Source organism: Drosophila suzukii, chromosome 2L, assembly GCF_043229965.1.
Source record: "Drosophila suzukii chromosome 2L, CBGP_Dsuzu_IsoJpt1.0, whole genome shotgun sequence".
NCBI lineage: Eukaryota > Metazoa > Arthropoda > Insecta > Diptera > Drosophilidae > Drosophila > Drosophila suzukii.
The window spans coordinates 25,922,370-25,948,374 of record NC_092080.1 but is presented as its reverse complement, the minus strand read 5'-3'; the positions used below and the strand labels follow the sequence as shown (position 1 = coordinate 25,948,374).

General features: G+C 42.9%; 20 protein-coding genes across 20 annotated transcripts; 7 read left to right on the top strand and 13 right to left on the bottom strand.

Annotated features, from left to right (window-relative positions):
- Positions 1-3,595: 3,595 nt before the first annotated feature.
- Positions 3,596-4,006, bottom strand: LOC139352274 (histone H3). Its single transcript, XM_070994353.1, has one exon. The coding sequence runs from the start codon at positions 4,004-4,006 to the stop codon at positions 3,596-3,598; it is 411 nt and encodes a 136-aa protein (XP_070850454.1).
- Positions 4,007-4,288: 282 nt separating this feature from the next.
- LOC139352273 (histone H4) lies at positions 4,289-4,600 on the top strand. Its single transcript, XM_070994352.1, has one exon. The coding sequence runs from the start codon at positions 4,289-4,291 to the stop codon at positions 4,598-4,600; it is 312 nt and encodes a 103-aa protein (XP_070850453.1).
- A 487-nt stretch (positions 4,601-5,087) lies between these two features.
- LOC139352272 (histone H2A) lies at positions 5,088-5,462 on the bottom strand. The gene has a single exon (XM_070994351.1). It carries the CDS (start codon positions 5,460-5,462, stop codon positions 5,088-5,090), a length of 375 nt encoding a protein of 124 aa, XP_070850452.1.
- Positions 5,463-5,688: 226 nt separating this feature from the next.
- LOC139352271 (histone H2B-like) lies at positions 5,689-6,060 on the top strand. Its single transcript, XM_070994350.1, has one exon. The coding sequence runs from the start codon at positions 5,689-5,691 to the stop codon at positions 6,058-6,060; it is 372 nt and encodes a 123-aa protein (XP_070850451.1).
- Positions 6,061-6,543: 483 nt separating this feature from the next.
- On the bottom strand, positions 6,544-7,296 carry LOC139352270 (histone H1-like). The gene has a single exon (XM_070994349.1). The coding sequence runs from the start codon at positions 7,294-7,296 to the stop codon at positions 6,544-6,546; it is 753 nt and encodes a 250-aa protein (XP_070850450.1).
- A 2,305-nt stretch (positions 7,297-9,601) lies between these two features.
- LOC139352269 (histone H3) lies at positions 9,602-10,012 on the bottom strand. Its single transcript, XM_070994348.1, has one exon. The coding sequence runs from the start codon at positions 10,010-10,012 to the stop codon at positions 9,602-9,604; it is 411 nt and encodes a 136-aa protein (XP_070850449.1).
- Positions 10,013-10,305: 293 nt separating this feature from the next.
- Positions 10,306-10,617, top strand: LOC139352268 (histone H4). The gene has a single exon (XM_070994347.1). It carries the CDS (start codon positions 10,306-10,308, stop codon positions 10,615-10,617), a length of 312 nt encoding a protein of 103 aa, XP_070850448.1.
- Positions 10,618-11,104: 487 nt separating this feature from the next.
- On the bottom strand, positions 11,105-11,479 carry LOC139352267 (histone H2A). The gene has a single exon (XM_070994346.1). The coding sequence runs from the start codon at positions 11,477-11,479 to the stop codon at positions 11,105-11,107; it is 375 nt and encodes a 124-aa protein (XP_070850447.1).
- Positions 11,480-11,678: 199 nt separating this feature from the next.
- LOC139352438 (histone H2B) lies at positions 11,679-12,109 on the top strand. Its single transcript, XM_070994545.1, has one exon. It carries the CDS (start codon positions 11,706-11,708, stop codon positions 12,075-12,077), a length of 372 nt encoding a protein of 123 aa, XP_070850646.1. The 5' UTR covers positions 11,679-11,705; the 3' UTR covers positions 12,078-12,109.
- Positions 12,110-12,560: 451 nt separating this feature from the next.
- On the bottom strand, positions 12,561-13,313 carry LOC139352266 (histone H1-like). Its single transcript, XM_070994345.1, has one exon. It carries the CDS (start codon positions 13,311-13,313, stop codon positions 12,561-12,563), a length of 753 nt encoding a protein of 250 aa, XP_070850446.1.
- A 2,273-nt stretch (positions 13,314-15,586) lies between these two features.
- On the bottom strand, positions 15,587-15,997 carry LOC139352265 (histone H3). The gene has a single exon (XM_070994344.1). The coding sequence runs from the start codon at positions 15,995-15,997 to the stop codon at positions 15,587-15,589; it is 411 nt and encodes a 136-aa protein (XP_070850445.1).
- Positions 15,998-16,279: 282 nt separating this feature from the next.
- On the top strand, positions 16,280-16,591 carry LOC139352437 (histone H4). The gene has a single exon (XM_070994544.1). It carries the CDS (start codon positions 16,280-16,282, stop codon positions 16,589-16,591), a length of 312 nt encoding a protein of 103 aa, XP_070850645.1.
- A 487-nt stretch (positions 16,592-17,078) lies between these two features.
- Positions 17,079-17,453, bottom strand: LOC139352264 (histone H2A). The gene has a single exon (XM_070994343.1). It carries the CDS (start codon positions 17,451-17,453, stop codon positions 17,079-17,081), a length of 375 nt encoding a protein of 124 aa, XP_070850444.1.
- Positions 17,454-17,652: 199 nt separating this feature from the next.
- On the top strand, positions 17,653-18,083 carry LOC139352436 (histone H2B). Its single transcript, XM_070994543.1, has one exon. The coding sequence runs from the start codon at positions 17,680-17,682 to the stop codon at positions 18,049-18,051; it is 372 nt and encodes a 123-aa protein (XP_070850644.1). The 5' UTR covers positions 17,653-17,679; the 3' UTR covers positions 18,052-18,083.
- A 376-nt stretch (positions 18,084-18,459) lies between these two features.
- On the bottom strand, positions 18,460-19,287 carry LOC139352454 (histone H1-like). Its single transcript, XM_070994560.1, has one exon. It carries the CDS (start codon positions 19,285-19,287, stop codon positions 18,535-18,537), a length of 753 nt encoding a protein of 250 aa, XP_070850661.1. The 3' UTR covers positions 18,460-18,534.
- A 1,430-nt stretch (positions 19,288-20,717) lies between these two features.
- LOC139352263 (histone H3) lies at positions 20,718-21,128 on the bottom strand. Its single transcript, XM_070994342.1, has one exon. It carries the CDS (start codon positions 21,126-21,128, stop codon positions 20,718-20,720), a length of 411 nt encoding a protein of 136 aa, XP_070850443.1.
- A 293-nt stretch (positions 21,129-21,421) lies between these two features.
- LOC139352262 (histone H4-like) lies at positions 21,422-21,733 on the top strand. Its single transcript, XM_070994341.1, has one exon. The coding sequence runs from the start codon at positions 21,422-21,424 to the stop codon at positions 21,731-21,733; it is 312 nt and encodes a 103-aa protein (XP_070850442.1).
- A 488-nt stretch (positions 21,734-22,221) lies between these two features.
- On the bottom strand, positions 22,222-22,596 carry LOC139352261 (histone H2A). Its single transcript, XM_070994340.1, has one exon. It carries the CDS (start codon positions 22,594-22,596, stop codon positions 22,222-22,224), a length of 375 nt encoding a protein of 124 aa, XP_070850441.1.
- A 663-nt stretch (positions 22,597-23,259) lies between these two features.
- LOC139352435 (histone H1-like) lies at positions 23,260-24,087 on the bottom strand. Its single transcript, XM_070994542.1, has one exon. The coding sequence runs from the start codon at positions 24,085-24,087 to the stop codon at positions 23,335-23,337; it is 753 nt and encodes a 250-aa protein (XP_070850643.1). The 3' UTR covers positions 23,260-23,334.
- Positions 24,088-25,517: 1,430 nt separating this feature from the next.
- Positions 25,518-25,928, bottom strand: LOC139352260 (histone H3). Its single transcript, XM_070994339.1, has one exon. It carries the CDS (start codon positions 25,926-25,928, stop codon positions 25,518-25,520), a length of 411 nt encoding a protein of 136 aa, XP_070850440.1.
- Positions 25,929-26,005: the final 77 nt, after the last annotated feature.

Sequence of the window (26,005 nt, the reverse complement as noted above, 5' to 3'; positions counted from 1 at the left end):
ATAAGTTCCGCTTACTATAATTGCCGGTCATACAGCCAGTTTTTCGAACCCTATTTCGACTAACTTTCTGTATGATATATTGTCTAAATCCAAAAGAGATTAATCCGACGCAACGGCATTTAATATATGTATTCCAATTCCGTTACTTGTGCCCGACAATATTCCAGTTTTCCTTTGCCCACAGTTGCACACTTGAAACAATTCCAGTAAATATTTCAGTGCTACTATTCAACGAAAATATTTGTCAAATATATTTTCAATTCCAATCGTGTGTAAAATATAACTCAGCCGCAGTAAAAAATTCCCGGTCATAAAATTTTCCCTTAAGATTTGCACTCTTTATTTTTTACTGTGTTCCAGCTGCATGTGTATATTTACAAAAACAATCTGATACAGTCCACTCCAACTACTTTTCTCGACCTACAAATACGGCTAAACTATTTCTAAAATTAAAAACAAAGTGACAATATCCACAAATTTACTCCAGCAAATCGTTTGCAATTTAGTTGTGCAGGTGACAAACAAACGCACCGACATACAAACATAAGCGAAGTCTTTCCAATTCCCGCAACGATATTCCGCTATTCGCACCCCACATATATACATATGTACAGTGTACATACATACGTATATCGCCAGTGCACAGTGGGTCAAGAGCTCACAATAAATGTTCCTTCCAAACATACAATATTAAAGTCCGTAATTCTTTACATAAGTCCGACAATCCGATACAATAAATATTTATTGACTCTGCCTATCCTACAGTGTGACCGTATATATTTACAATCTTAATTGGTTCCTAAATTCCAATTTGATTCCAATCCGTTTCCTTACATCTGAATTAAAATTCGAAATTATTTAACGTCATGGCAACATCAGTAAAATCCGCTTTAACCCGATTTATGGCCACAGCTGACTGTCTGATTCACTTTGAGGCCACTGTGAACGCTCCAGGTGCTCCTACCCCAACGTTATCCGCCTATGAAATCCGTCGCGATCACCTCAATTCCTTGTGGCAAACGGTAAAGGCAGCATACGACATATGCTCCGACTGCATTATAGCTGCAGGCGAGAGCGCCGCAGACACAAAATCCATACTTAAGTCCAAGTATTACCAATCGTACTCCACTTACGAAATATTTGCCGCGCAGCTGATGGAACAAATCCAAAAGGGCTCCTCCCAAATACCTCAAGCTCCAGTAACTCCGTCCCAAAATTCCACGTCTTATGGCTGTCGGCTCCCTCCTATCGACACAGAGGTTTTCTCTGGCGATTATCTTCGCTGGCCGACTTTCCGGGACCTTTTCACGGCAATATACATAGACAATCCGAGTCTAACGCCCGTTGAAAAATTATTCCATTTAAACTCAAAAACAAGTGGCGAAGCTCACTCCATAGTTTCGAGATCCCCACTCACCAATGATGGCTTTCGCTCAGCCTGGAATAACCTAACGGAGCGTTTCGAAAATAAGCGATTGCAGGTGAACAGTCACCTGAAAACACTTTTCAATGTGCAATCCATAGCACAGGAGTCGGGAGCAGCCTTAAAGGAACTTCAACGCACTTTTCAAGGTTGCTTAACTTCCTTAAAATTTTCCGGTGTTAATATTGAGAATTGGGACCCTATCCTGGTTTATATGTGCTCGACAAAACTACCAAAGCTCACTCTCTCATTATGGGAGCAATCCATCCAAAATAATGCCGAAATTCCTACGTGGCTTGAGCTTGATGCATATTTGACGGAGCGCCATCTAACTCTTGAGGCCGTCGGTAGCTTCCGATCTTCCAATTTCCACCACGTCCAGTCCAAAGACACAAATCGAGAGGCAGAATTTCCAAAAATAAATTCCTTCAACACAAGGTTAGTTCCGATAACCAAAGGCTGCGATCTGTGTTCGAAGAAGAACCACCCCGTGCGTATATGTCCACGCTTCCTACAGATGACGGTAGAAGATCGCTTAGCCTATATCCAAAGGAAGCAGTTGTGCTCCAATTGCTTTGCAAGTAGCCATCAGTTCCGGGATTGCACAAGCGCTCACAACTGTCTCACTTGCCAAGATCGGCATCACACATTGCTGCATCGAAAACGCGGTCCTACTACTCCGACGATTCCATCCGACCCTCCAAGGCCAGTATCCGCCTCAGTTCCACACATCATTTCGTCCTATTCAACGCAAGTTTCCGTACAAAAAGTTCCTCCTAAGAATACTCCATCCGAATATTGGGTTCCATACCCCGCCTTGGATGGCAGACGTACTCGAGGTATTAAATCCTACCAATGCCGAGTCTGCCAAAAGATCCATCCTCTACGGAAGTGCCACCACTTTCTACGGCTAAGCCCCCAGAATCGGCTTCAGGAAGTACATATCCAGAAGTACTGCTCCAATTGCTTGGCTCACAATCATTCCAAGGACTCCTGCCGCAGTGGTCATCACTGCCACAAGTGTGGAAAGGCCCACCACACTCTCCTACATACGGACGACCGATCTACACTTCCAACATATTCCTGAGCCTACTGTCCTGAGGTTCTTGCTACGGGTGTCCTCGCAAGGGGGGGGAGAATGTTCACGCCAAAAGGGCGTTTAATTTCAGGAGGCAGTGTCGAGCGGCAGTTTTATCCAGATTTCTATATCTCGCGCGCTCGCACTGCCGTCCGCTCTCCCTCTCCATCTCTCCCCTAAGTCTCCGCTCTGCTCTGGAGCGCTTAAGTTAAGTTAGGCTTAAGCAGTTCTTGTTTCAAAGTGTACTAATAAACACCTACGCACGTCGCGTAAAAACCCAAAAGTACCCGCGTATTTTTCTGCGTACCACTCAATCTTGGGGCTTCAATTATTTCATCAATCAAGCCGCACCGCCCCAACATACTTAATAATATTTTTCTTGTTTTTTATAAAACATTATGCATTCATTAACGCATATGATTTATTTTCAGATAGCGTTTAAAAGTTTTTCGATTTTTTGTTGGTGCTTAAATGTCTAATGTTGATCGTGGTAGTCCCACAAAACCCTCTCGTTCTAAAAACATGCCGACATTAGTAATGAAATTTTTTCAAAAACGTGATAAAATTAAAAGTACAACAGTCAAATTGAATCTATTCTATTAAATAAATCTGATATTACAAAATACGATATATAATTTCTGGAATATATATACCTATTAACAGTTTATTTTGTGACCCATATATATAAATATCGTGGAGGTTGCACTTAGCATTAAAAAGACAATGTAAAAAATTTATTTTTTATTCTGTTTTTGTTTTATTAAGCAAATAGATTCATTAGCCTAGCTAATTTTTGTTTAGTTTTTGTCTGATGCTTGAAAGTCTTGACCATCCTTGCGGCATAGCAGCTCCATCACATTAAAAACCCCACCCAATCCTAATCGAACGACGTGTTCCGACTATTTATTAATTTTATCAAATCACTAAAAGTTACAAACAATTAATAATTTCACTTACGAAGGAACGGGACGAAAAGTTAATTTCTTTATTTTAAGGTTGAAGCCTGCAGATAAAAATTAGTATCTCATTGATTGAAATTTGTGGTCCTGAAAAGGACCGATTTGTACAAAGTATGTTAGCGCATTGGCAGCCACTTAAGCACGCTCGCCGCGAATGCGACGGGCCAACTGGATGTCTTTGGGCATGATGGTGACACGCTTGGCATGAATGGCGCACAAGTTGGTATCTTCAAAGAGGCCAACCAGATAGGCCTCGCTAGCTTCCTGCAGAGCCATCACCGCCGAGCTCTGGAATCGCAGGTCAGTCTTGAAGTCCTGAGCGATTTCACGCACCAGACGCTGGAAAGGCAGCTTGCGGATCAGGAGCTCGGTACTCTTCTGGTATCGACGGATCTCACGCAGGGCAACCGTTCCAGGGCGATACCGATGGGGCTTCTTCACGCCTCCGGTGGCTGGGGCGCTCTTGCGAGCGGCCTTAGTAGCCAGTTGTTTGCGTGGCGCCTTGCCACCAGTCGATTTCCGAGCGGTTTGCTTGGTACGGGCCATTTTCGAGTTCACTGCTGTTCACGTTTCAAAACACAATAAACGTTAGCTGCATTTGCAACCTACTTATATAGCAAAACGAGGAGGATTGAAAAGAGAGGGAAGAAGAGGGCATCTCATTTGTCGAACAGAGAGCGGAGAGCGAAGAGCGGGACGCACATATCGTTCGGACTCGCTCGTGTTTCTGGGGTTTTAGGTATAAATAAGAGTTCGTCGAAAATAAGGAATTAGTTCTTCAGTGACTTTCGTTTCGTGCAGTGTGTTAACAGTAGAAAATAGTGAGTTATGACTGGTCGCGGTAAAGGAGGAAAAGGCTTGGGAAAAGGAGGCGCCAAGCGTCATCGCAAAGTGCTGCGGGATAACATTCAGGGTATCACTAAGCCAGCAATCCGCCGTTTGGCTCGTCGCGGCGGTGTAAAGCGCATCTCGGGACTCATTTACGAGGAAACACGTGGCGTCCTGAAGGTGTTCTTGGAGAACGTTATCCGCGATGCCGTCACCTACACCGAACACGCCAAGAGGAAGACTGTCACAGCCATGGATGTTGTGTACGCCTTGAAGAGGCAAGGCCGCACCCTATACGGCTTCGGCGGTTAAAAAACTAGGCCTACTTGTACTTCATTCAGCAATCGGTCCTTTTCAGGACCACCATTCAAATTTTCGAAGGAGAAAAAATTCAAATAATTTTTTGATTCATTGGCCTACTGACCGGGAACTCGAAAGTTGATACTGCATATACATATTGCATTAAACCAAAATGAAATTTCAAATGGGAGGTTCAGGTTAGTGTTTTGTAGAAGCTGTACCGCTTGCAGATACAGCATTAAAGGAAATGCGTCTTTTTGGCGACGAACTTCTTAGAATATTCCAGATCTTATATCTGACCAAGTGCTATAGGACCAACGCATATACAAAACCTACTTCTGTTTCCCAATCGATATTTCAACGTATTTTCTTGTTTTAATAATATGATATACGTATTGGAAAATCTTTACTTCTTTGGTAAAAACTTGGTCGTCCTGAAAAGGACGGTTGGGTTTGTTTTTTATGTACAAGTATGTAATTGGCTCCGCATTTAAAACGTTTAAGCCTTCTTCTCGGTCTTCTTGGGCAACAGAACAGCCTGGATGTTGGGCAACACTCCACCCTGGGCAATGGTGACGCCGGAGAGCAGTTTGTTCAACTCCTCGTCGTTGCGGATGGCCAGCTGCAGATGACGAGGAATAATCCTAGTCTTCTTGTTGTCACGAGCAGCATTGCCAGCCAATTCGAGAACCTCAGCGGCCAGATATTCCATCACAGCAGCCAGGTAAACTGGAGCGCCGGCCCCAACTCGCTCGGCATAGTTGCCCTTGCGGAGCAAACGGTGAATACGGCCCACTGGGAACTGAAGACCGGCACGGTTAGAGCGGGACTTTGCCTTTCCCTTCACTTTGCCACCTTTTCCACGACCAGACATTTTTCTTTACGAGTATTTCACTTAGTTCACTTTACACACTGAAAACGAATGCTCGACGAGCCCCGGGTAGCCACATATTTATACTTTTGCGTCTGCCTGCGCGTTCATTTAGGGGTGGGTGCCTTAGACCTGAAAACATTGCTCGAAAAAAAGTATAAAGATGAACGCGCTTGGACACCATTATGATCAGTGAGTTGTGTTTGTGAAATCATAAGTGAAGTGAATAATGCCGCCGAAAACTAGTGGAAAGGCAGCCAAGAAGGCTGGCAAAGCCCATAAGAACATCACCAAGACCGATAAGAAGAAGAAGCGCAAGAGGAAGGAGAGCTACGCCATCTACATTTACAAGGTCCTGAAGCAGGTCCACCCTGACACCGGTATTTCGTCGAGGGCGATGAGCATCATGAACAGCTTTGTGAATGATATCTTCGAGCGCATTGCTGCAGAGGCGTCTCGTCTGGCTCACTACAACAAGCGCTCGACCATAACCAGTCGGGAGATCCAAACGGCTGTTCGCCTGCTCCTGCCCGGAGAGTTGGCCAAGCACGCCGTCAGTGAGGGAACCAAGGCTGTCACCAAGTACACCAGCTCCAAGTAATTTACTCTTGCTGCGTATGGGGAGAAAGATCCAAAACGGCCCTTTTCAGGGCCACAACACATTTTACCAAAGGAACTTCATTTTCAATATACCATTTGCCAATCAAATTCGCGATATAAGTTCAATTTGAGTTTTTTTTTTCTAAAGAACTTATTCTGGAGCTTTATAGTATAGTTATTAAATCATGGTCATCTATTGATAACGAATTTCTGCAATGCTAGTCCACGAACATTCTGTGACTTGCATTTTAAGATTCTCTGGTACAGCTGCTAAAATCAATGCAGCCACACTTATGTGAAAAAAATGCTAACGGCCTAACAAGATAATTGGACAAGTGAAATGTACTAGGTTTTAAATTGAAAGTTCATTTCTCTTGTTCACGAACGTTGTAGCCCTGAAAAGGGCTTATTTAAACTAATTTCAGATTTCGAAATCTAAAATAGCGATTGCGAGCAGGTACCAGGTACTGTACTTTTGCACAATTTACTTCTTGGCCGCCGTAGTTTTGGCTTTCGGCTTTTTAGCAGTAGCAGGAGCAGCTGCTTTCTTCACAGCCTTTTTAGGCTTAACAGACGCCGCTGGCTTGGCCTTTGGTGCTTTCGCCGCCTTTGCCTTCGCTGCGGTCGACTTGGCCTTCGCTGCTGCTGGCTTCGCCTTTACGGTTCCAGTTTTCTTGACATCCTTGGCCTTCGCCTTCTCGGTTTTCTTCTTCTCTGCGGTCTTTTTGGTGGCAACAGCCTTCTTAGCCTTGGGCTTCTTGTCGTCAGCTCCGGCGGCAGCTTTCTTGGCGGTGGATCCGGTCTTCTTGACGGCTACCTTCTTGCTTTTCACCTTCTTCTCAGCAGACGCAGGCTTCGGCTTCGGATCCTTCTTGGCGGAGGCCGACAGTTTAAATGAGCCAGACGCCCCCTTTCCCTTTGTTTGGATCAGCTTTCCATTTACCACGGCCGATTTCAAGTATTTCTTGATGAATGGAGCAAGCTTCTGGGCATCGCATTTATAGGTGGCAGTGATGTATTTCTTGATTGCCAAAAGCGATGAGCCGCCACGTTCCTTCAAATTCTTGATGGATGCGTCCACCATTTGTTGAGTTGGCGGATGCGATGGCGGGGCAGCAGCCTTTTTCACCTTTGGGGCAGCGGATCCAGATGCCTTTTTGGTGGCCACCTTCTTCTCAACTGGCGCTGACGGGGCAGCCACTGGGGAAGCGGCCGTTGCAACTGCAGATTCAGACATTTTTCTTCACTAAAATACACTTTTTCGTATAGAAAATGGCCCGCGCGCTTATTGCCAACCTCCTTCGTTCGGATGAGAATCGAGGAGGAGAGCACTTTAACTGTGCGTCTGGCATCAGGCATTTGCTCTGCTAATGTTTGTTTGAAGTGCAGACATATTTTCTTGTTTTTAGTGCTTAAGATCCTAAAATGTAATAATCATTTTATTGTTTTACATTCTTAAATAATCTATTAAGTAGGTAATGTTTTCAAAACGTTAGTATCTGGTTTTTGCAACCTTTTATTGCCGAATCAACTTCAACATAGACATTCGTAACATGAGCAATTTTTTTAAAAACCCATTTTAAAATATGATTTCTTAGAAATATTTTGTAACTTGCCAATGAAAAAATAAATTTGAACCTTTTACTTAAATAAGTACTACAATTAAATTTACTTATCTTTAGTTTAGGTATTTTAATTCATGTTCCAAGTTGTCCCTTGGCTATGTACAAAGTTGGCTATCAGACTACTTTCGGCAATCGATTTCTGACTGTTAAAAATATAAATAATTTAAAATATTGTATTTATATGATGTTTTCTTAGATATATCATGTCTTTGCTTAAGACAATCCAGCTTTGGATGCATGTTTATAAACAGTTTTTACAAATTTTGCTAATTTGTGTTTCATATATGAATCCCATTGAGGCCGCACTCGAGTTAATATTTAAGAAAAAAATGTAAAAAGTATACTTAATAATATTTTTCTTGTTTTTTATAAAACATTATGCATTCATTAACGCATATGATTTATTTTCAGATAGCGTTTAAAAGTTTTTCGATTTTTTGTTGGTGCTTAAATGTCTAATGTTGATCGTGGTAGTCCCACAAAACCCTCTCGTTCTAAAAACATGCCGACATTAGTAATGAAATTTTTTCAAAAACGTGATAAAATTAAAAGTACAACAGTCAAATTGAATCTATTCTATTAAATAAATCTGATATTACAAAATACGATATATAATTTCTGGAATATATATACCTATTAACAGTTTATTTTGTGACCCATATATATAAATATCGTGGAGGTTGCACTTAGCATTAAAAAGACAATGTAAAAAATTTATTTTTATACCCGTTACTCGTAGAGTAAAAGGGTATACTAGATTCGTCGGAAAGTATGTAACAGGCAGAAGGAAGCGTTTCCGACCCCATAAAGTATATATATTCTTGATCAGGATCACTAGCCGAGTCGATCTAGCCATGTCCGTCTGTCCGTCTGTCCGTCTGTCCGTCTGTCCGTCTGTCCGTCTGTCCGTCTGTCCGTCTGTCCGTATGAACGCTGAGATCTCGGAATCTATGAGAGTTACAATACTGGGATTAGGCACGCAGATTCCTGAGATTCCTGCGCAGCGCAAGTTTGTTTCAGTAGAGTGCCACGCCCACTCTAACGCCCACAAACCGCCCAAAACTGTGGCTCATACAGTTTTGATGCTAGATAGAAAATTTTAACTGAAATGTATTGTTCTCATCAATACCTATCGATTGACCCAAAAAAAAGTTTGCCACGCCCACTTTAACGCCCACAAACCGCGAAAACCTGTGTCGCCCACAATTTTCATGCTAGATAAAAAATTTTAACTGAAATGTATTGTTCTCATCAATACCTATCGATTGGTCCAAAAAAAAGTTTTCCAGGCCCACTTTACCGCCCACAAACCGCGAAAACCTGTGACGCCCACAATTTTCATGCTAGATAAACAAATTTAACTGAAATGTATTGGTCTTGTCAATACCTATCGATTGGTCCAAAAAAAAATTTGCCACGCCCACTCTAACGCCCATAACGCTTAAATCTGTATACCGCCGGTAGGTGGCGCATTTTAATCTCGCTTTGCTACTTGCATATCCCTATTTAGCTGAGTAACGGGTATCTGATAGTCGAGGTACTCGACTATAGCGTTCTTCCTTGTTTATTCTGTTTTTGTTTTATTAAGCAAATAGATTCATTAGCCTAGCTAATTTTTGTTTAGTTTTTGTCTGATGCTTGAAAGTCTTGACCATCCTTGCGGCATAGCAGCTCCATCACATTAAAAACCCCACCCAATCCTAATCGAACGACGTGTTCCGACTATTTATTAATTTTATCAAATCACTAAAAGTTACAAACAATTAATAATTTCACTTACGAAGGAACGGGACGAAAAGTTAATTTCTTTATTTTAAGGTTGAAGCCTGCAGATAAAAATTAGTATCTCATTGATTGAAATTTGTGGTCCTGAAAAGGACCGATTTGTACAAAGTATGTTAGCGCATTGGCAGCCACTTAAGCACGCTCGCCGCGAATGCGACGGGCCAACTGGATGTCTTTGGGCATGATGGTGACACGCTTGGCATGAATGGCGCACAAGTTGGTATCTTCAAAGAGGCCAACCAGATAGGCCTCGCTAGCTTCCTGCAGAGCCATCACCGCCGAGCTCTGGAATCGCAGGTCAGTCTTGAAGTCCTGAGCGATTTCACGCACCAGACGCTGGAAAGGCAGCTTGCGGATCAGGAGCTCGGTACTCTTCTGGTATCGACGGATCTCACGCAGGGCAACCGTTCCAGGGCGATACCGATGGGGCTTCTTCACGCCTCCGGTGGCTGGGGCGCTCTTGCGAGCGGCCTTAGTAGCCAGTTGTTTGCGTGGCGCCTTGCCACCAGTCGATTTCCGAGCGGTTTGCTTGGTACGGGCCATTTTCGAGTTCACTGCTGTTCACGTTCACTTCACGTTTCAAAACACAATAAACGTTAGCTGCATTTGCAACCTACTTATATAGCAAAACGAGGAGGATTGAAAAGAGAGGGAAGAAGAGGGCATCTCATTTGTCGAACAGAGAGCGGAGAGCGAAGAGCGGGACGCACATATCGTTCGGACTCGCTCGTGTTTCTGGGGTTTTAGGTATAAATAAGAGTTCGTCGAAAATAAGGAATTAGTTCTTCAGTGACTTTCGTTTCGTGCAGTGTGTTAACAGTAGAAAATAGTGAGTTATGACTGGTCGCGGTAAAGGAGGAAAAGGCTTGGGAAAAGGAGGCGCCAAGCGTCATCGCAAAGTGCTGCGGGATAACATTCAGGGTATCACTAAGCCAGCAATCCGCCGTTTGGCTCGTCGCGGCGGTGTAAAGCGCATCTCGGGACTCATTTACGAGGAAACACGTGGCGTCCTGAAGGTGTTCTTGGAGAACGTTATCCGCGATGCCGTCACCTACACCGAACACGCCAAGAGGAAGACTGTCACAGCCATGGATGTTGTGTACGCCTTGAAGAGGCAAGGCCGCACCCTATACGGCTTCGGCGGTTAAAAAACTAGGCCTACTTGTACTTCATTCAGCAATCGGTCCTTTTCAGGACCACCATTCAAATTTTCGAAGGAGAAAAAATTCAAATAATTTTTTGATTCATTGGCCTACTGACCGGGAACTCGAAAGTTGATACTGCATATACATATTGCATTAAACCAAAATGAAATTTCAAATGGGAGGTTCAGGTTAGTGTTTTGTAGAAGCTGTACCGCTTGCAGATACAGCATTAAAGGAAATGCGTCTTTTTGGCGACGAACTTCTTAGAATATTCCAGATCTTATATCTGACCAAGTGCTATAGGACCAACGCATATACAAAACCTACTTCTGTTTCCCAATCGATATTTCAACGTATTTTCTTGTTTTAATATTATGATATACGTATTGGAAAATCTTTACTTCTTTGGTAAAAACTTGGTCGTCCTGAAAAGGACGGTTGGGTTTGTTTTTTATGTACAAGTATGTAATTGGCTCCGCATTTAAAACGTTTAAGCCTTCTTCTCGGTCTTCTTGGGCAACAGAACAGCCTGGATGTTGGGCAACACTCCACCCTGGGCAATGGTGACGCCGGAGAGCAGTTTGTTCAACTCCTCGTCGTTGCGGATGGCCAGCTGCAGATGACGAGGAATAATCCTAGTCTTCTTGTTGTCACGAGCAGCATTGCCAGCCAATTCGAGAACCTCAGCGGCCAGATATTCCATCACAGCAGCCAGGTAAACTGGAGCGCCGGCCCCAACTCGCTCGGCATAGTTGCCCTTGCGGAGCAAACGGTGAATACGGCCCACTGGGAACTGAAGACCGGCACGGTTAGAGCGGGACTTTGCCTTTCCCTTCACTTTGCCACCTTTTCCACGACCAGACATTTTTCTTTACGAGTATTTCACTTAGTTCACTTTACACACTGAAAACGAATGCTCGACGAGCCCCGGGTAGCCACATATTTATACTTTTGCGTCTGCCTGCGCGTTCATTTAGGGGTGGGTGCCTTAGACCTGAAAACATTGCTCGAAAAAAAGTATAAAGATGAACGCGCTTGGACACCATAATGAGCAGTGAGTTGTGTTTGTGAAATCATAAGTGAAGTGAATAATGCCGCCGAAAACTAGTGGAAAGGCAGCCAAGAAGGCTGGCAAAGCCCAGAAGAACATCACCAAGACCGATAAGAAGAAGAAGCGCAAGAGGAAAGAGAGCTACGCCATCTACATTTACAAGGTCCTGAAGCAGGTCCACCCTGACACCGGTATTTCGTCGAAGGCGATGAGCATCATGAACAGCTTTGTGAATGATATCTTCGAGCGCATTGCTGCCGAGGCGTCTCGTCTGGCTCACTACAACAAGCGCTCGACCATAACCAGTCGGGAGATCCAAACGGCTGTTCGCCTGCTCCTGCCCGGAGAGTTGGCCAAGCACGCCGTCAGTGAGGGAACCAAGGCTGTCACCAAGTACACCAGCTCCAAGTAATTTACTCTTGCTGCGTATGGGGAGAAAGATCCAAAACGGCCCTTTTCAGGGCCACAACACATTTTACCAAAGGAACTTCATTTTCAATATACCATTTGCCAATCAAATTCGTGATATAAGTTCAATTTGAGTTTTTTTTTTCTAAAGAACTTATTCTGGAGCTTTATAGTATAGTTATTAAATCATGGTCATCTATTGATAACGAATTTCTGCAATGCTAGTCCACGAACATTCTGTGACTTGCATTTTAAGATTCTCTGGTACAGCTGCTAAAATCAATGCAGCCACACTTATGTGAAAAAAATGCTAACGGCCTAACAAGATAATTGGACAAGTGAAATGTACTAAGTTTTAAATTGAAAGTTCCTTTCTCTTGTTCACGAACGTTGTAGCCCTGAAAAGGGCTTATTTAAACTAATTTCAGATTTCGAAATCTAAAATAGCGATTGCGAGCAGGTACCAGGTACTGTACTTTTGCACAATTTACTTCTTGGCCGCCGTAGTTTTGGCTTTCGGCTTTTTAGCAGTAGCAGGAGCAGCTGCTTTCTTCACAGCCTTTTTAGGCTTAACAGACGCCGCTGGCTTGGCCTTTGGTGCTTTCGCCGCCTTTGCCTTCGCTGCGGTCGACTTGGCCTTCGCTGCTGCTGGCTTCGCCTTTACGGTTCCAGTTTTCTTGACATCCTTGGCCTTCGCCTTCTCGGTTTTCTTCTTCTCTGCGGTCTTTTTGGTGGCAACAGCCTTCTTAGCCTTGGGCTTCTTGTCGTCAGCTCCGGCGGCAGCTTTCTTGGCGGTGGATCCGGTCTTCTTGACGGCTACCTTCTTGCTTTTCACCTTCTTCTCAGCAGACGCAGGCTTCGGCTTCGGATCCTTCTTGGCGGAGGCCGACAGTTTAAATGAGCCAGACGCCCCCTTTCCCTTTGTTTGGATCAGCTTTCCATTTACCACGGCCGATTTCAAGTATTTCTTGATGAATGGAGCAAGCTTCTGGGCATCGCATTTATAGGTGGCAGTGATGTATTTCTTGATTGCCAAAAGCGATGAGCCGCCACGTTCCTTCAAATTCTTGATGGATGCGTCCACCATTTGTTGAGTTGGCGGATGCGATGGCGGGGCAGCAGCCTTTTTCACCTTTGGGGCAGCGGATCCAGATGCCTTTTTGGTGGCCACCTTCTTCTCAACTGGCGCTGACGGGGCAGCCACTGGGGAAGCGGCCGTTGCAACTGCAGATTCAGACATTTTTCTTCACTAAAATACACTTTTTCGTATAGAAAATGGCCCGCGCGCTTATTGCCAACCTCCTTCGTTCGGATGAGAATCGAGGAGGAGAGCACTTTAACTGTGCGTCTGGCATCAGGCATTTGCTCTGCTAATGTTTGTTTGAAGTGCAGACATATTTTCTTGTTTTTAGTGCTTAAGATCCTAAAATGTAATAATCATTTTATTGTTTTACATTCTTAAATAATCTATTAAGTAGGTAATGTTTTCAAAACGTTAGTATCTGGTTTTTGCAACCTTTTATTGCCGAATCAACTTCAACATAGACATTCGTAACATGAGCAATTTTTTTAAAAACCCATTTTAAAATATGATTTCTTAGAAATATTTTGTAACTTGCTAATGAAAAAATAAATTTGAACCTTTTACTTAAATAAGTACTACAATTAAATTTACTTATCTTTTGTTTAGGTATTTTAATTCATGTTCCAAGTTGTCCCTTGGCTATGTACAAAGTTGGCTATCAGACTACTTTCGGCAATCGATTTCTGACTGTTAAAAATATAAATAATTTAAAATATTGTATTTATATGATGTTTTCTTAGATATATCATGTCTTTGCTTAAGACAATCCAGCTTTGGATGCATGTTTATAAACAGTTTTTACAAATTTTGCTAATTTGTGTTTCATATATGAATCCCATTGAGGCCGCACTCGAGTTAATATTTAAGAAAAAAATGTAAAAAGTATACTTAATAATATTTTTCTTGTTTTTTATAAAACATTATGCATTCATTAACGCATATGATTTATTTTCAGATAGCGTTTAAAAGTTTTTCGATTTTTTGTTGGTGCTTAAATGTCTAATGTTGATCGTGGTAGTCCCACAAAACCCTCTCGTTCTAAAAACATGCCGACATTAGTAATGAAATTTTTTCAAAAACGTGATAAAATTAAAAGTACAACAGTCAAATTGAATCTATTCTATTAAATAAATCTGATATTACAAAATACGATATATAATTTCTGGAATATATATACCTATTAACAGTTTATTTTGTGACCCATATATATAAATATCGTGGAGGTTGCACTTAGCATTAAAAAGACAATGTAAAAAATTTATTTTTATACCCGTTACTCGTAGAGTAAAAGGGTATACTAGATTCGTCGGAAAGTATGTAACAGGCAGAAGGAAGCGTTTCCGACCCCATAAAGTATATATATTCTTGATCAGGATCACTAGCCGAGTCGATCTAGCCATGTCCGTCTGTCCGTCTGTCCGTCTGTCCGTCTGTCCGTATGAACGCTGAGATCTCGGAATCTATGAGAGTTACAATACTGGGATTAGGCACGCAGATTCCTGAGATTCCTGCGCAGCGCAAGTTTGTTTCAGTAGAGTGCCACGCCCACTCTAACGCCCACAAACCGCCCAAAACTGTGGCTCATACAGTTTTGATGCTAGATAGAAAATTTTAACTGAAATGTATTGTTCTCATCAATACCTATCGATTGACCCAAAAAAAAGTTTGCCACGCCCACTTTAACGCCCACAAACCGCGAAAACCTGTGTCGCCCACAATTTTCATGCTAGATAAAAAATTTTAACTGAAATGTATTGTTCTCATCAATACCTATCGATTGGTCCAAAAAAAAGTTTTCCAGGCCCACTTTACCGCCCACAAACCGCGAAAACCTGTGACGCCCACAATTTTCATGCTAGATAAACAAATTTAACTGAAATGTATTGGTCTTGTCAATACCTATCGATTGGTCCAAAAAAAAATTTGCCACGCCCACTCTAACGCCCATAACGCTTAAATCTGTATACCGCCGGTAGGTGGCGCATTTTAATCTCGCTTTGCTACTTGCATATCCCTATTTAGCTGAGTAACGGGTATCTGATAGTCGAGGTACTCGACTATAGCGTTCTTCCTTGTTTATTCTGTTTTTGTTTTATTAAGCAAATAGATTCATTAGCCTAGCTAATTTTTGTTTAGTTTTTGTCTGATGCTTGAAAGTCTTGACCATCCTTGCGGCATAGCAGCTCCATCACATTAAAAACCCCACCCAATCCTAATCGAACGACGTGTTCCGACTATTTATTAATTTTATCAAATCACTAAAAGTTACAAACAATTAATAATTTCACTTACGAAGGAACGGGACGAAAAGTTAATTTCTTTATTTTAAGGTTGAAGCCTGCAGATAAAAATTAGTATCTCATTGATTGAAATTTGTGGTCCTGAAAAGGACCGATTTGTACAAAGTATGTTAGCGCATTGGCAGCCACTTAAGCACGCTCGCCGCGAATGCGACGGGCCAACTGGATGTCTTTGGGCATGATGGTGACACGCTTGGCATGAATGGCGCACAAGTTGGTATCTTCAAAGAGGCCAACCAGATAGGCCTCGCTAGCTTCCTGCAGAGCCATCACCGCCGAGCTCTGGAATCGCAGGTCAGTCTTGAAGTCCTGAGCGATTTCACGCACCAGACGCTGGAAAGGCAGCTTGCGGATCAGGAGCTCGGTACTCTTCTGGTATCGACGGATCTCACGCAGGGCAACCGTTCCAGGGCGATACCGATGGGGCTTCTTCACGCCTCCGGTGGCTGGGGCGCTCTTGCGAGCGGCCTTAGTAGCCAGTTGTTTGCGTGGCGCCTTGCCACCAGTCGATTTCCGAGCGGTTTGCTTGGTACGGGCCATTTTCGAGTTCACTGCTGTTCACGTTTCAAAACACAATAAACGTTAGCTGCATTTGCAACCTACTTATATAGCAAAACGAGGAGGATTGAAAAGAGAGGGAAGAAGAGGGCATCTCATTTGTCGAACAGAGAGCGGAGAGCGAAGAGCGGGACGCACATATCGTTCGGACTCGCTCGTGTTTCTGGGGTTTTAGGTATAAATAAGAGTTCGTCGAAAATAAGGAATTAGTTCTTCAGTGACTTTCGTTTCGTGCAGTGTGTTAACAGTAGAAAATAGTGAGTTATGACTGGTCGCGGTAAAGGAGGAAAAGGCTTGGGAAAAGGAGGCGCCAAGCGTCATCGCAAAGTGCTGCGGGATAACATTCAGGGTATCACTAAGCCAGCAATCCGCCGTTTGGCTCGTCGCGGCGGTGTAAAGCGCATCTCGGGACTCATTTACGAGGAAACACGTGGCGTCCTGAAGGTGTTCTTGGAGAACGTTATCCGCGATGCCGTCACCTACACCGAACACGCCAAGAGGAAGACTGTCACAGCCATGGATGTTGTGTACGCCTTGAAGAGGCAAGGCCGCACCCTATACGGCTTCGGCGGTTAAAAAACTAGGCCTACTTGTACTTCATTCAGCAATCGGTCCTTTTCAGGACCACCATTCAAATTTTCGAAGGAGAAAAAATTCAAATAATTTTTTGATTCATTGGCCTACTGACCGGGAACTCGAAAGTTGATACTGCATATACATATTGCATTAAACCAAAATGAAATTTCAAATGGGAGGTTCAGGTTAGTGTTTTGTAGAAGCTGTACCGCTTGCAGATACAGCATTAAAGGAAATGCGTCTTTTTGGCGACGAACTTCTTAGAATATTCCAGATCTTATATCTGACCAAGTGCTATAGGACCAACGCATATACAAAACCTACTTCTGTTTCCCAATCGATATTTCAACGTATTTTCTTGTTTTAATATTATGATATACGTATTGGAAAATCTTTACTTCTTTGGTAAAAACTTGGTCGTCCTGAAAAGGACGGTTGGGTTTGTTTTTTATGTACAAGTATGTAATTGGCTCCGCATTTAAAACGTTTAAGCCTTCTTCTCGGTCTTCTTGGGCAACAGAACAGCCTGGATGTTGGGCAACACTCCACCCTGGGCAATGGTGACGCCGGAGAGCAGTTTGTTCAACTCCTCGTCGTTGCGGATGGCCAGCTGCAGATGACGAGGAATAATCCTAGTCTTCTTGTTGTCACGAGCAGCATTGCCAGCCAATTCGAGAACCTCAGCGGCCAGATATTCCATCACAGCAGCCAGGTAAACTGGAGCGCCGGCCCCAACTCGCTCGGCATAGTTGCCCTTGCGGAGCAAACGGTGAATACGGCCCACTGGGAACTGAAGACCGGCACGGTTAGAGCGGGACTTTGCCTTTCCCTTCACTTTGCCACCTTTTCCACGACCAGACATTTTTCTTTACGAGTATTTCACTTAGTTCACTTTACACACTGAAAACGAATGCTCGACGAGCCCCGGGTAGCCACATATTTATACTTTTGCGTCTGCCTGCGCGTTCATTTAGGGGTGGGTGCCTTAGACCTGAAAACATTGCTCGAAAAAAAGTATAAAGATGAACGCGCTTGGACACCATAATGAGCAGTGAGTTGTGTTTGTGAAATCATAAGTGAAGTGAATAATGCCGCCGAAAACTAGTGGAAAGGCAGCCAAGAAGGCTGGCAAAGCCCAGAAGAACATCACCAAGACCGATAAGAAGAAGAAGCGCAAGAGGAAAGAGAGCTACGCCATCTACATTTACAAGGTCCTGAAGCAGGTCCACCCTGACACCGGTATTTCGTCGAAGGCGATGAGCATCATGAACAGCTTTGTGAATGATATCTTCGAGCGCATTGCTGCCGAGGCGTCTCGTCTGGCTCACTACAACAAGCGCTCGACCATAACCAGTCGGGAGATCCAAACGGCTGTTCGCCTGCTCCTGCCCGGAGAGTTGGCCAAGCACGCCGTCAGTGAGGGAACCAAGGCTGTCACCAAGTACACCAGCTCCAAGTAATTTACTCTTGCTGCGTATGGGGAGAAAGATCCAAAACGGCCCTTTTCAGGGCCACAACACATTTTACCAAAGGAACTTCATTTTCAATATACCATTTGCCAATCAAATTCGTGATATAAGTTCAATTTGAGTTTTTTTTTTCTAAAGAACTTATTCTGGAGCTTTATAGTATAGTTATTAAATCATGGTCATCTATTGATAACGAATTTCTGCAATGCTAGTCCACGAACATTCTGTGACTTGCATTTTAAGATTCTCTGGTACAGCTGCTAAAATCAATGCAGCCACACTTATGTGAAAAAAATGCTAACGGCCTAACAAGATAATTGGACAAGTGAAATGTACTAAGTTTTAAATTGAAAGTTCCTTTCTCTTGTTCACGAACGTTGTAGCCCTGAAAACGGCTTATTTAAACTAATTTCAGATTTCGAAATCTAAAATAGCGATTGCGAGCAGGTACCAGGTACTGTACTTTTGCACAATTTACTTCTTGGCCGCCGTAGTTTTGGCTTTCGGCTTTTTAGCAGTAGCAGGAGCAGCTGCTTTCTTCACAGCCTTTTTAGGCTTAACAGACGCCGCTGGCTTGGCCTTTGGTGCTTTCGCCGCCTTTGCCTTCGCTGCGGTCGACTTGGCCTTCGCTGCTGCTGGCTTCGCCTTTACGGTTCCAGTTTTCTTGACATCCTTGGCCTTCGCCTTCTCGGTTTTCTTCTTCTCTGCGGTCTTTTTGGTGGCAACAGCCTTCTTAGCCTTGGGCTTCTTGTCGTCAGCTCCGGCGGCAGCTTTCTTGGCGGTGGATCCGGTCTTCTTGACGGCTACCTTCTTGCTTTTCACCTTCTTCTCAGCAGACGCAGGCTTCGGCTTCGGATCCTTCTTGGCGGAGGCCGACAGTTTAAATGAGCCAGACGCCCCCTTTCCCTTTGTTTGGATCAGCTTTCCATTTACCACGGCCGATTTCAAGTATTTCTTGATGAATGGAGCAAGCTTCTGGGCATCGCATTTATAGGTGGCAGTGATGTATTTCTTGATTGCCAAAAGCGATGAGCCGCCACGTTCCTTCAAATTCTTGATGGATGCGTCCACCATTTGTTGAGTTGGCGGATGCGATGGCGGGGCAGCAGCCTTTTTCACCTTTGGGGCAGCGGATCCAGATGCCTTTTTGGTGGCCACCTTCTTCTCAACTGGCGCTGACGGGGCAGCCACTGGGGAAGCGGCCGTTGCAACTGCAGATTCAGACATTTTTCTTCACTAAAATACACTTTTTCGTATAGAAAATGGCCCGCGCGCTTATTGCCAACCTCCTTCGTTCGGATGAGAATCGAGGAGGAGAGCACTTTAACTGTGCGTCTGGCATCAGGCATTTGCTCTGCTAATGTTTGTTTGAAGTGCAGACATATTTTCTTGTTTTTAGTGCTTAAGATCCTAAAATGTAATAATCATTTTATTGTTTTACATTCTTAAATAATCTATTAAGTAGGTAATGTTTTCAAAACGTTAGTATCTGGTTTTTGCAACCTTTTATTGCCGAATCAACTTCAACATAGACATTCGTAACATGAGCAATTTTTTTAAAAACCCATTTTAAAATATGATTTCTTAGAAATATTTTGTAACTTGCTAATGAAAAAATAAATTTGAACCTTTTACTTAAATAAGTACTACAATTAAATTTACTTATCTTTAGTTTAGGTATTTTAATTCATGTTCCAAGTTGTTACTTTCGGCAATCGATTTCTGACTGTTAAAAATATAAATAATTTAAAATATTGTATTTATATGATGTTTTCTTAGATATATCATGTCTTTGCTTAAGACAATCCAGCTTTGGATGCATGTTTATAAACAGTTTTTACAAATTTTGCTAATTTGTGTTTCATATATGAATCCCATTGAGGCCGCACTCGAGTTAATATTTAAGAAAAAAATGTAAAAAGTATACTTAATAATATTTTTCTTGTTTTTTATAAAACATTATGCATTCATTAACGCATATGATTTATTTTCAGATAGCGTTTAAAAGTTTTTCGATTTTTTGTTGGTGCTTAAATGTCTAATGTTGATCGTGGTAGTCCCACAAAACCCTCTCGTTCTAAAAACATGCCGACATTAGTAATGAAATTTTTTCAAAAACGTGATAAAATTAAAAGTACAACAGTCAAATTGAATCTATTCTATTAAATAAATCTGATATTACAAAATACGATATATAATTTCTGGAATATATATACCTATTAACAGTTTATTTTGTGACCCATATATATAAATATCGTGGAGGTTGCACTTAGCATTAAAAAGACAATGTAAAAAATTTATTTTTTATTCTGTTTTTGTTTTATTAAGCAAATAGATTCATTAGCCTAGCTAATTTTTGTTTAGTTTTTGTCTGATGCTTGAAAGTCTTGACCATCCTTGCGGCATAGCAGCTCCATCACATTAAAAACCCCACCCAATCCTAATCGAACGACGTGTTCCGACTATTTATTAATTTTATCAAATCACTAAAAGTTACAAACAATTAATAATTTCACTTACGAAGGAACGGGACGAAAAGTTAATTTCTTTATTTTAAGGTTGAAGCCTGCAGATAAAAATTAGTATCTCATTGATTGAAATTTGTGGTCCTGAAAAGGACCGATTTGTACAAAGTATGTTAGCGCATTGGCAGCCACTTAAGCACGCTCGCCGCGAATGCGACGGGCCAACTGGATGTCTTTGGGCATGATGGTGACACGCTTGGCATGAATGGCGCACAAGTTGGTATCTTCAAAGAGGCCAACCAGATAGGCCTCGCTAGCTTCCTGCAGAGCCATCACCGCCGAGCTCTGGAATCGCAGGTCAGTCTTGAAGTCCTGAGCGATTTCACGCACCAGACGCTGGAAAGGCAGCTTGCGGATCAGGAGCTCGGTACTCTTCTGGTATCGACGGATCTCACGCAGGGCAACCGTTCCAGGGCGATACCGATGGGGCTTCTTCACGCCTCCGGTGGCTGGGGCGCTCTTGCGAGCGGCCTTAGTAGCCAGTTGTTTGCGTGGCGCCTTGCCACCAGTCGATTTCCGAGCGGTTTGCTTGGTACGGGCCATTTTCGAGTTCACTGCTGTTCACGTTCACTTCACGTTTCAAAACACAATAAACGTTAGCTGCATTTGCAACCTACTTATATAGCAAAACGAGGAGGATTGAAAAGAGAGGGAAGAAGAGGGCATCTCATTTGTCGAACAGAGAGCGGCGAGCGAAGAGCGGGACGCACATATCGTTCGGACTCGCTCGTGTTTCTGGGGTTTTAGGTATAAATAAGAGTTCGTCGAAAATAAGGAATTAGTTCTTCAGTGACTTTCGTTTCGTGCAGTGTGTTAACAGTAGAAAATAGTGAGTTATGACTGGTCGCGGTAAAGGAGGAAAAGGCTTGGGAAAAGGAGGCGCCAAGCGTCATCGCAAAGTGCTGCGGGATAACATTCAGGGTATCACTAAGCCAGCAATCCGCCGTTTGGCTCGTCGCGGCGGTGTAAAGCGCATCTCGGGACTCATTTACGAGGAAACACGTGGCGTCCTGAAGGTGTTCTTGGAGAACGTTATCCGCGATGCCGTCACCTACACCGAACACGCCAAGAGGAAGACTGTCACAGCCATGGATGTTGTGTACGCCTTGAAGAGGCAAGGCCGCACCCTATACGGCTGCGGCGGTTAAAAAACTAGGTACAGCTTGCACTTCATTCAGCAATCGGTCCTTTTCAGGACCACCATTCAAATTTTCGAAGGAGAAAAAATTCAAATAATTTTTTGATTCATTGGCCTACTGACCGGGAACTCGAAAGTTGATACTGCATATACATATTGCATTAAACCAAAATGAAATTTCAAATGGGAGGTTCAGGTTAGTGTTTTGTAGAAGCTGTACCGCTTGCAGATACAGCATTAAAGGAAATGCGTCTTTTTGGCGACGAACTTCTTAGAATATTCCAGATCTTATATCTGACCAAGTGCTATAGGACCAACGCATATACAAAACCTACTTCTGTTTCCCAATCGATATTTCAACGTATTTTCTTGTTTTAATAATATGATATACGTATTGGAAAATCTTTACTTCTTTGGTAAAAACATGGTCGTCCTGAAAAGGACGGTTGGGTTTGTTTTTTATGTACAAGTATGTAATTGGCTCCGCATTTAAAACGTTTAAGCCTTCTTCTCGGTCTTCTTGGGCAACAGAACAGCCTGGATGTTGGGCAACACTCCACCCTGGGCAATGGTGACGCCGGAGAGCAGTTTGTTCAACTCCTCGTCGTTGCGGATGGCCAGCTGCAGATGACGAGGAATAATCCTAGTCTTCTTGTTGTCACGAGCAGCATTGCCAGCCAATTCGAGAACCTCAGCGGCCAGATATTCCATCACAGCAGCCAGGTAAACTGGAGCGCCGGCCCCAACTCGCTCGGCATAGTTGCCCTTGCGGAGCAAACGGTGAATACGGCCCACTGGGAACTGAAGACCGGCACGGTTAGAGCGGGACTTTGCCTTTCCCTTCACTTTGCCACCTTTTCCACGACCAGACATTTTTCTTTACGAGTATTTCACTTAGTTCACTTTACACACTGAAAACGAATGCTCGACGAGCCCCGGGTAGCCACATATTTATACTTTTGCGTCTGCCTGCCAGAGTCGTCTCGTCTGGCTCACTACAACAAGCGCTCGACCATAACCAGTCGGGAGATCCAAACGGCTGTTCGCCTGCTCCTGCCCGGAGAGTTGGCCAAGCACGCCGTCAGTGAGGGAACCAAGGCTGTCACCAAGTACACCAGCTCCAAGTAATTTACTCTTGCTGCGTATGGGGAGAAAGATCCAAAACGGCCCTTTTCAGGGCCACAACACATTTTACCAAAGGAACTTCATTTTCAATATACCATTTGCCAATCAAATTCGTGATATAAGTTCAATTTGAGTTTTTTTTTTCTAAAGAACTTATTCTGGAGCTTTATAGTATAGTTATTAAATCATGGTCATCTATTGATAACGAATTTCTGCAATGCTAGTCCACGAACATTCTGTGACTTGCATTTTAAGATTCTCTGGTACAGCTGCTAAAATCAATGCAGCCACACTTATGTGAAAAAAATGCTAACGGCCTAACAAGATAATTGGACAAGTGAAATGTACTAAGTTTTAAATTGAAAGTTCCTTTCTCTTGTTCACGAACGTTGTAGCCCTGAAAAGGGCTTATTTAAACTAATTTCAGATTTCGAAATCTAAAATAGCGATTGCGAGCAGGTACCAGGTACTGTACTTTTGCACAATTTACTTCTTGGCCGCCGTAGTTTTGGCTTTCGGCTTTTTAGCAGTAGCAGGAGCAGCTGCTTTCTTCACAGCCTTTTTAGGCTTAACAGACGCCGCTGGCTTGGCCTTTGGTGCTTTCGCCGCCTTTGCCTTCGCTGCGGTCGACTTGGCCTTCGCTGCTGCTGGCTTCGCCTTTACGGTTCCAGTTTTCTTGACATCCTTGGCCTTCGCCTTCTCGGTTTTCTTCTTCTCTGCGGTCTTTTTGGTGGCAACAGCCTTCTTAGCCTTGGGCTTCTTGTCGTCAGCTCCGGCGGCAGCTTTCTTGGCGGTGGATCCGGTCTTCTTGACGGCTACCTTCTTGCTTTTCACCTTCTTCTCAGCAGACGCAGGCTTCGGCTTCGGATCCTTCTTGGCGGAGGCCGACAGTTTAAATGAGCCAGACGCCCCCTTTCCCTTTGTTTGGATCAGCTTTCCATTTACCACGGCCGATTTCAAGTATTTCTTGATGAATGGAGCAAGCTTCTGGGCATCGCATTTATAGGTGGCAGTGATGTATTTCTTGATTGCCAAAAGCGATGAGCCGCCACGTTCCTTCAAATTCTTGATGGATGCGTCCACCATTTGTTGAGTTGGCGGATGCGATGGCGGGGCAGCAGCCTTTTTCACCTTTGGGGCAGCGGATCCAGATGCCTTTTTGGTGGCCACCTTCTTCTCAACTGGCGCTGACGGGGCAGCCACTGGGGAAGCGGCCGTTGCAACTGCAGATTCAGACATTTTTCTTCACTAAAATACACTTTTTCGTATAGAAAATGGCCCGCGCGCTTATTGCCAACCTCCTTCGTTCGGATGAGAATCGAGGAGGAGAGCACTTTAACTGTGCGTCTGGCATCAGGCATTTGCTCTGCTAATGTTTGTTTGAAGTGCAGACATATTTTCTTGTTTTTAGTGCTTAAGATCCTAAAATGTAATAATCATTTTATTGTTTTACATTCTTAAATAATCTATTAAGTAGGTAATGTTTTCAAAACGTTAGTATCTGGTTTTTGCAACCTTTTATTGCCGAATCAACTTCAACATAGACATTCGTAACATGAGCAATTTTTTTAAAAACCCATTTTAAAATATGATTTCTTAGAAATATTTTGTAACTTGCTAATGAAAAAATAAATTTGAACCTTTTACTTAAATAAGTACTACAATTAAATTTACTTATCTTTAGTTTAGGTATTTTAATTCATGTTCCAAGTTGTTACTTTCGGCAATCGATTTCTGACTGTTAAAAATATAAATAATTTAAAATATTGTATTTATATGATGTTTTCTTAGATATATCATGTCTTTGCTTAAGACAATCCAGCTTTGGATGCATGTTTATAAACAGTTTTTACAAATTTTGCTAATTTGTGTTTCATATATGAATCCCATTGAGGCCGCACTCGAGTTAATATTTAAGAAAAAAATGTAAAAAGTATACTTAATAATATTTTTCTTGTTTTTTATAAAACATTATGCATTCATTAACGCATATGATTTATTTTCAGATAGCGTTTAAAAGTTTTTCGATTTTTTGTTGGTGCTTAAATGTCTAATGTTGATCGTGGTAGTCCCACAAAACCCTCTCGTTCTAAAAACATGCCGACATTAGTAATGAAATTTTTTCAAAAACGTGATAAAATTAAAAGTACAACAGTCAAATTGAATCTATTCTATTAAATAAATCTGATATTACAAAATACGATATATAATTTCTGGAATATATATACCTATTAACAGTTTATTTTGTGACCCATATATATAAATATCGTGGAGGTTGCACTTAGCATTAAAAAGACAATGTAAAAAATTTATTTTTTATTCTGTTTTTGTTTTATTAAGCAAATAGATTCATTAGCCTAGCTAATTTTTGTTTAGTTTTTGTCTGATGCTTGAAAGTCTTGACCATCCTTGCGGCATAGCAGCTCCATCACATTAAAAACCCCACCCAATCCTAATCGAACGACGTGTTCCGACTATTTATTAATTTTATCAAATCACTAAAAGTTACAAACAATTAATAATTTCACTTACGAAGGAACGGGACGAAAAGTTAATTTCTTTATTTTAAGGTTGAAGCCTGCAGATAAAAATTAGTATCTCATTGATTGAAATTTGTGGTCCTGAAAAGGACCGATTTGTACAAAGTATGTTAGCGCATTGGCAGCCACTTAAGCACGCTCGCCGCGAATGCGACGGGCCAACTGGATGTCTTTGGGCATGATGGTGACACGCTTGGCATGAATGGCGCACAAGTTGGTATCTTCAAAGAGGCCAACCAGATAGGCCTCGCTAGCTTCCTGCAGAGCCATCACCGCCGAGCTCTGGAATCGCAGGTCAGTCTTGAAGTCCTGAGCGATTTCACGCACCAGACGCTGGAAAGGCAGCTTGCGGATCAGGAGCTCGGTACTCTTCTGGTATCGACGGATCTCACGCAGGGCAACCGTTCCAGGGCGATACCGATGGGGCTTCTTCACGCCTCCGGTGGCTGGGGCGCTCTTGCGAGCGGCCTTAGTAGCCAGTTGTTTGCGTGGCGCCTTGCCACCAGTCGATTTCCGAGCGGTTTGCTTGGTACGGGCCATTTTCGAGTTCACTGCTGTTCACGTTCACTTCACGTTTCAAAACACAATAAACGTTAGCTGCATTTGCAACCTACTTA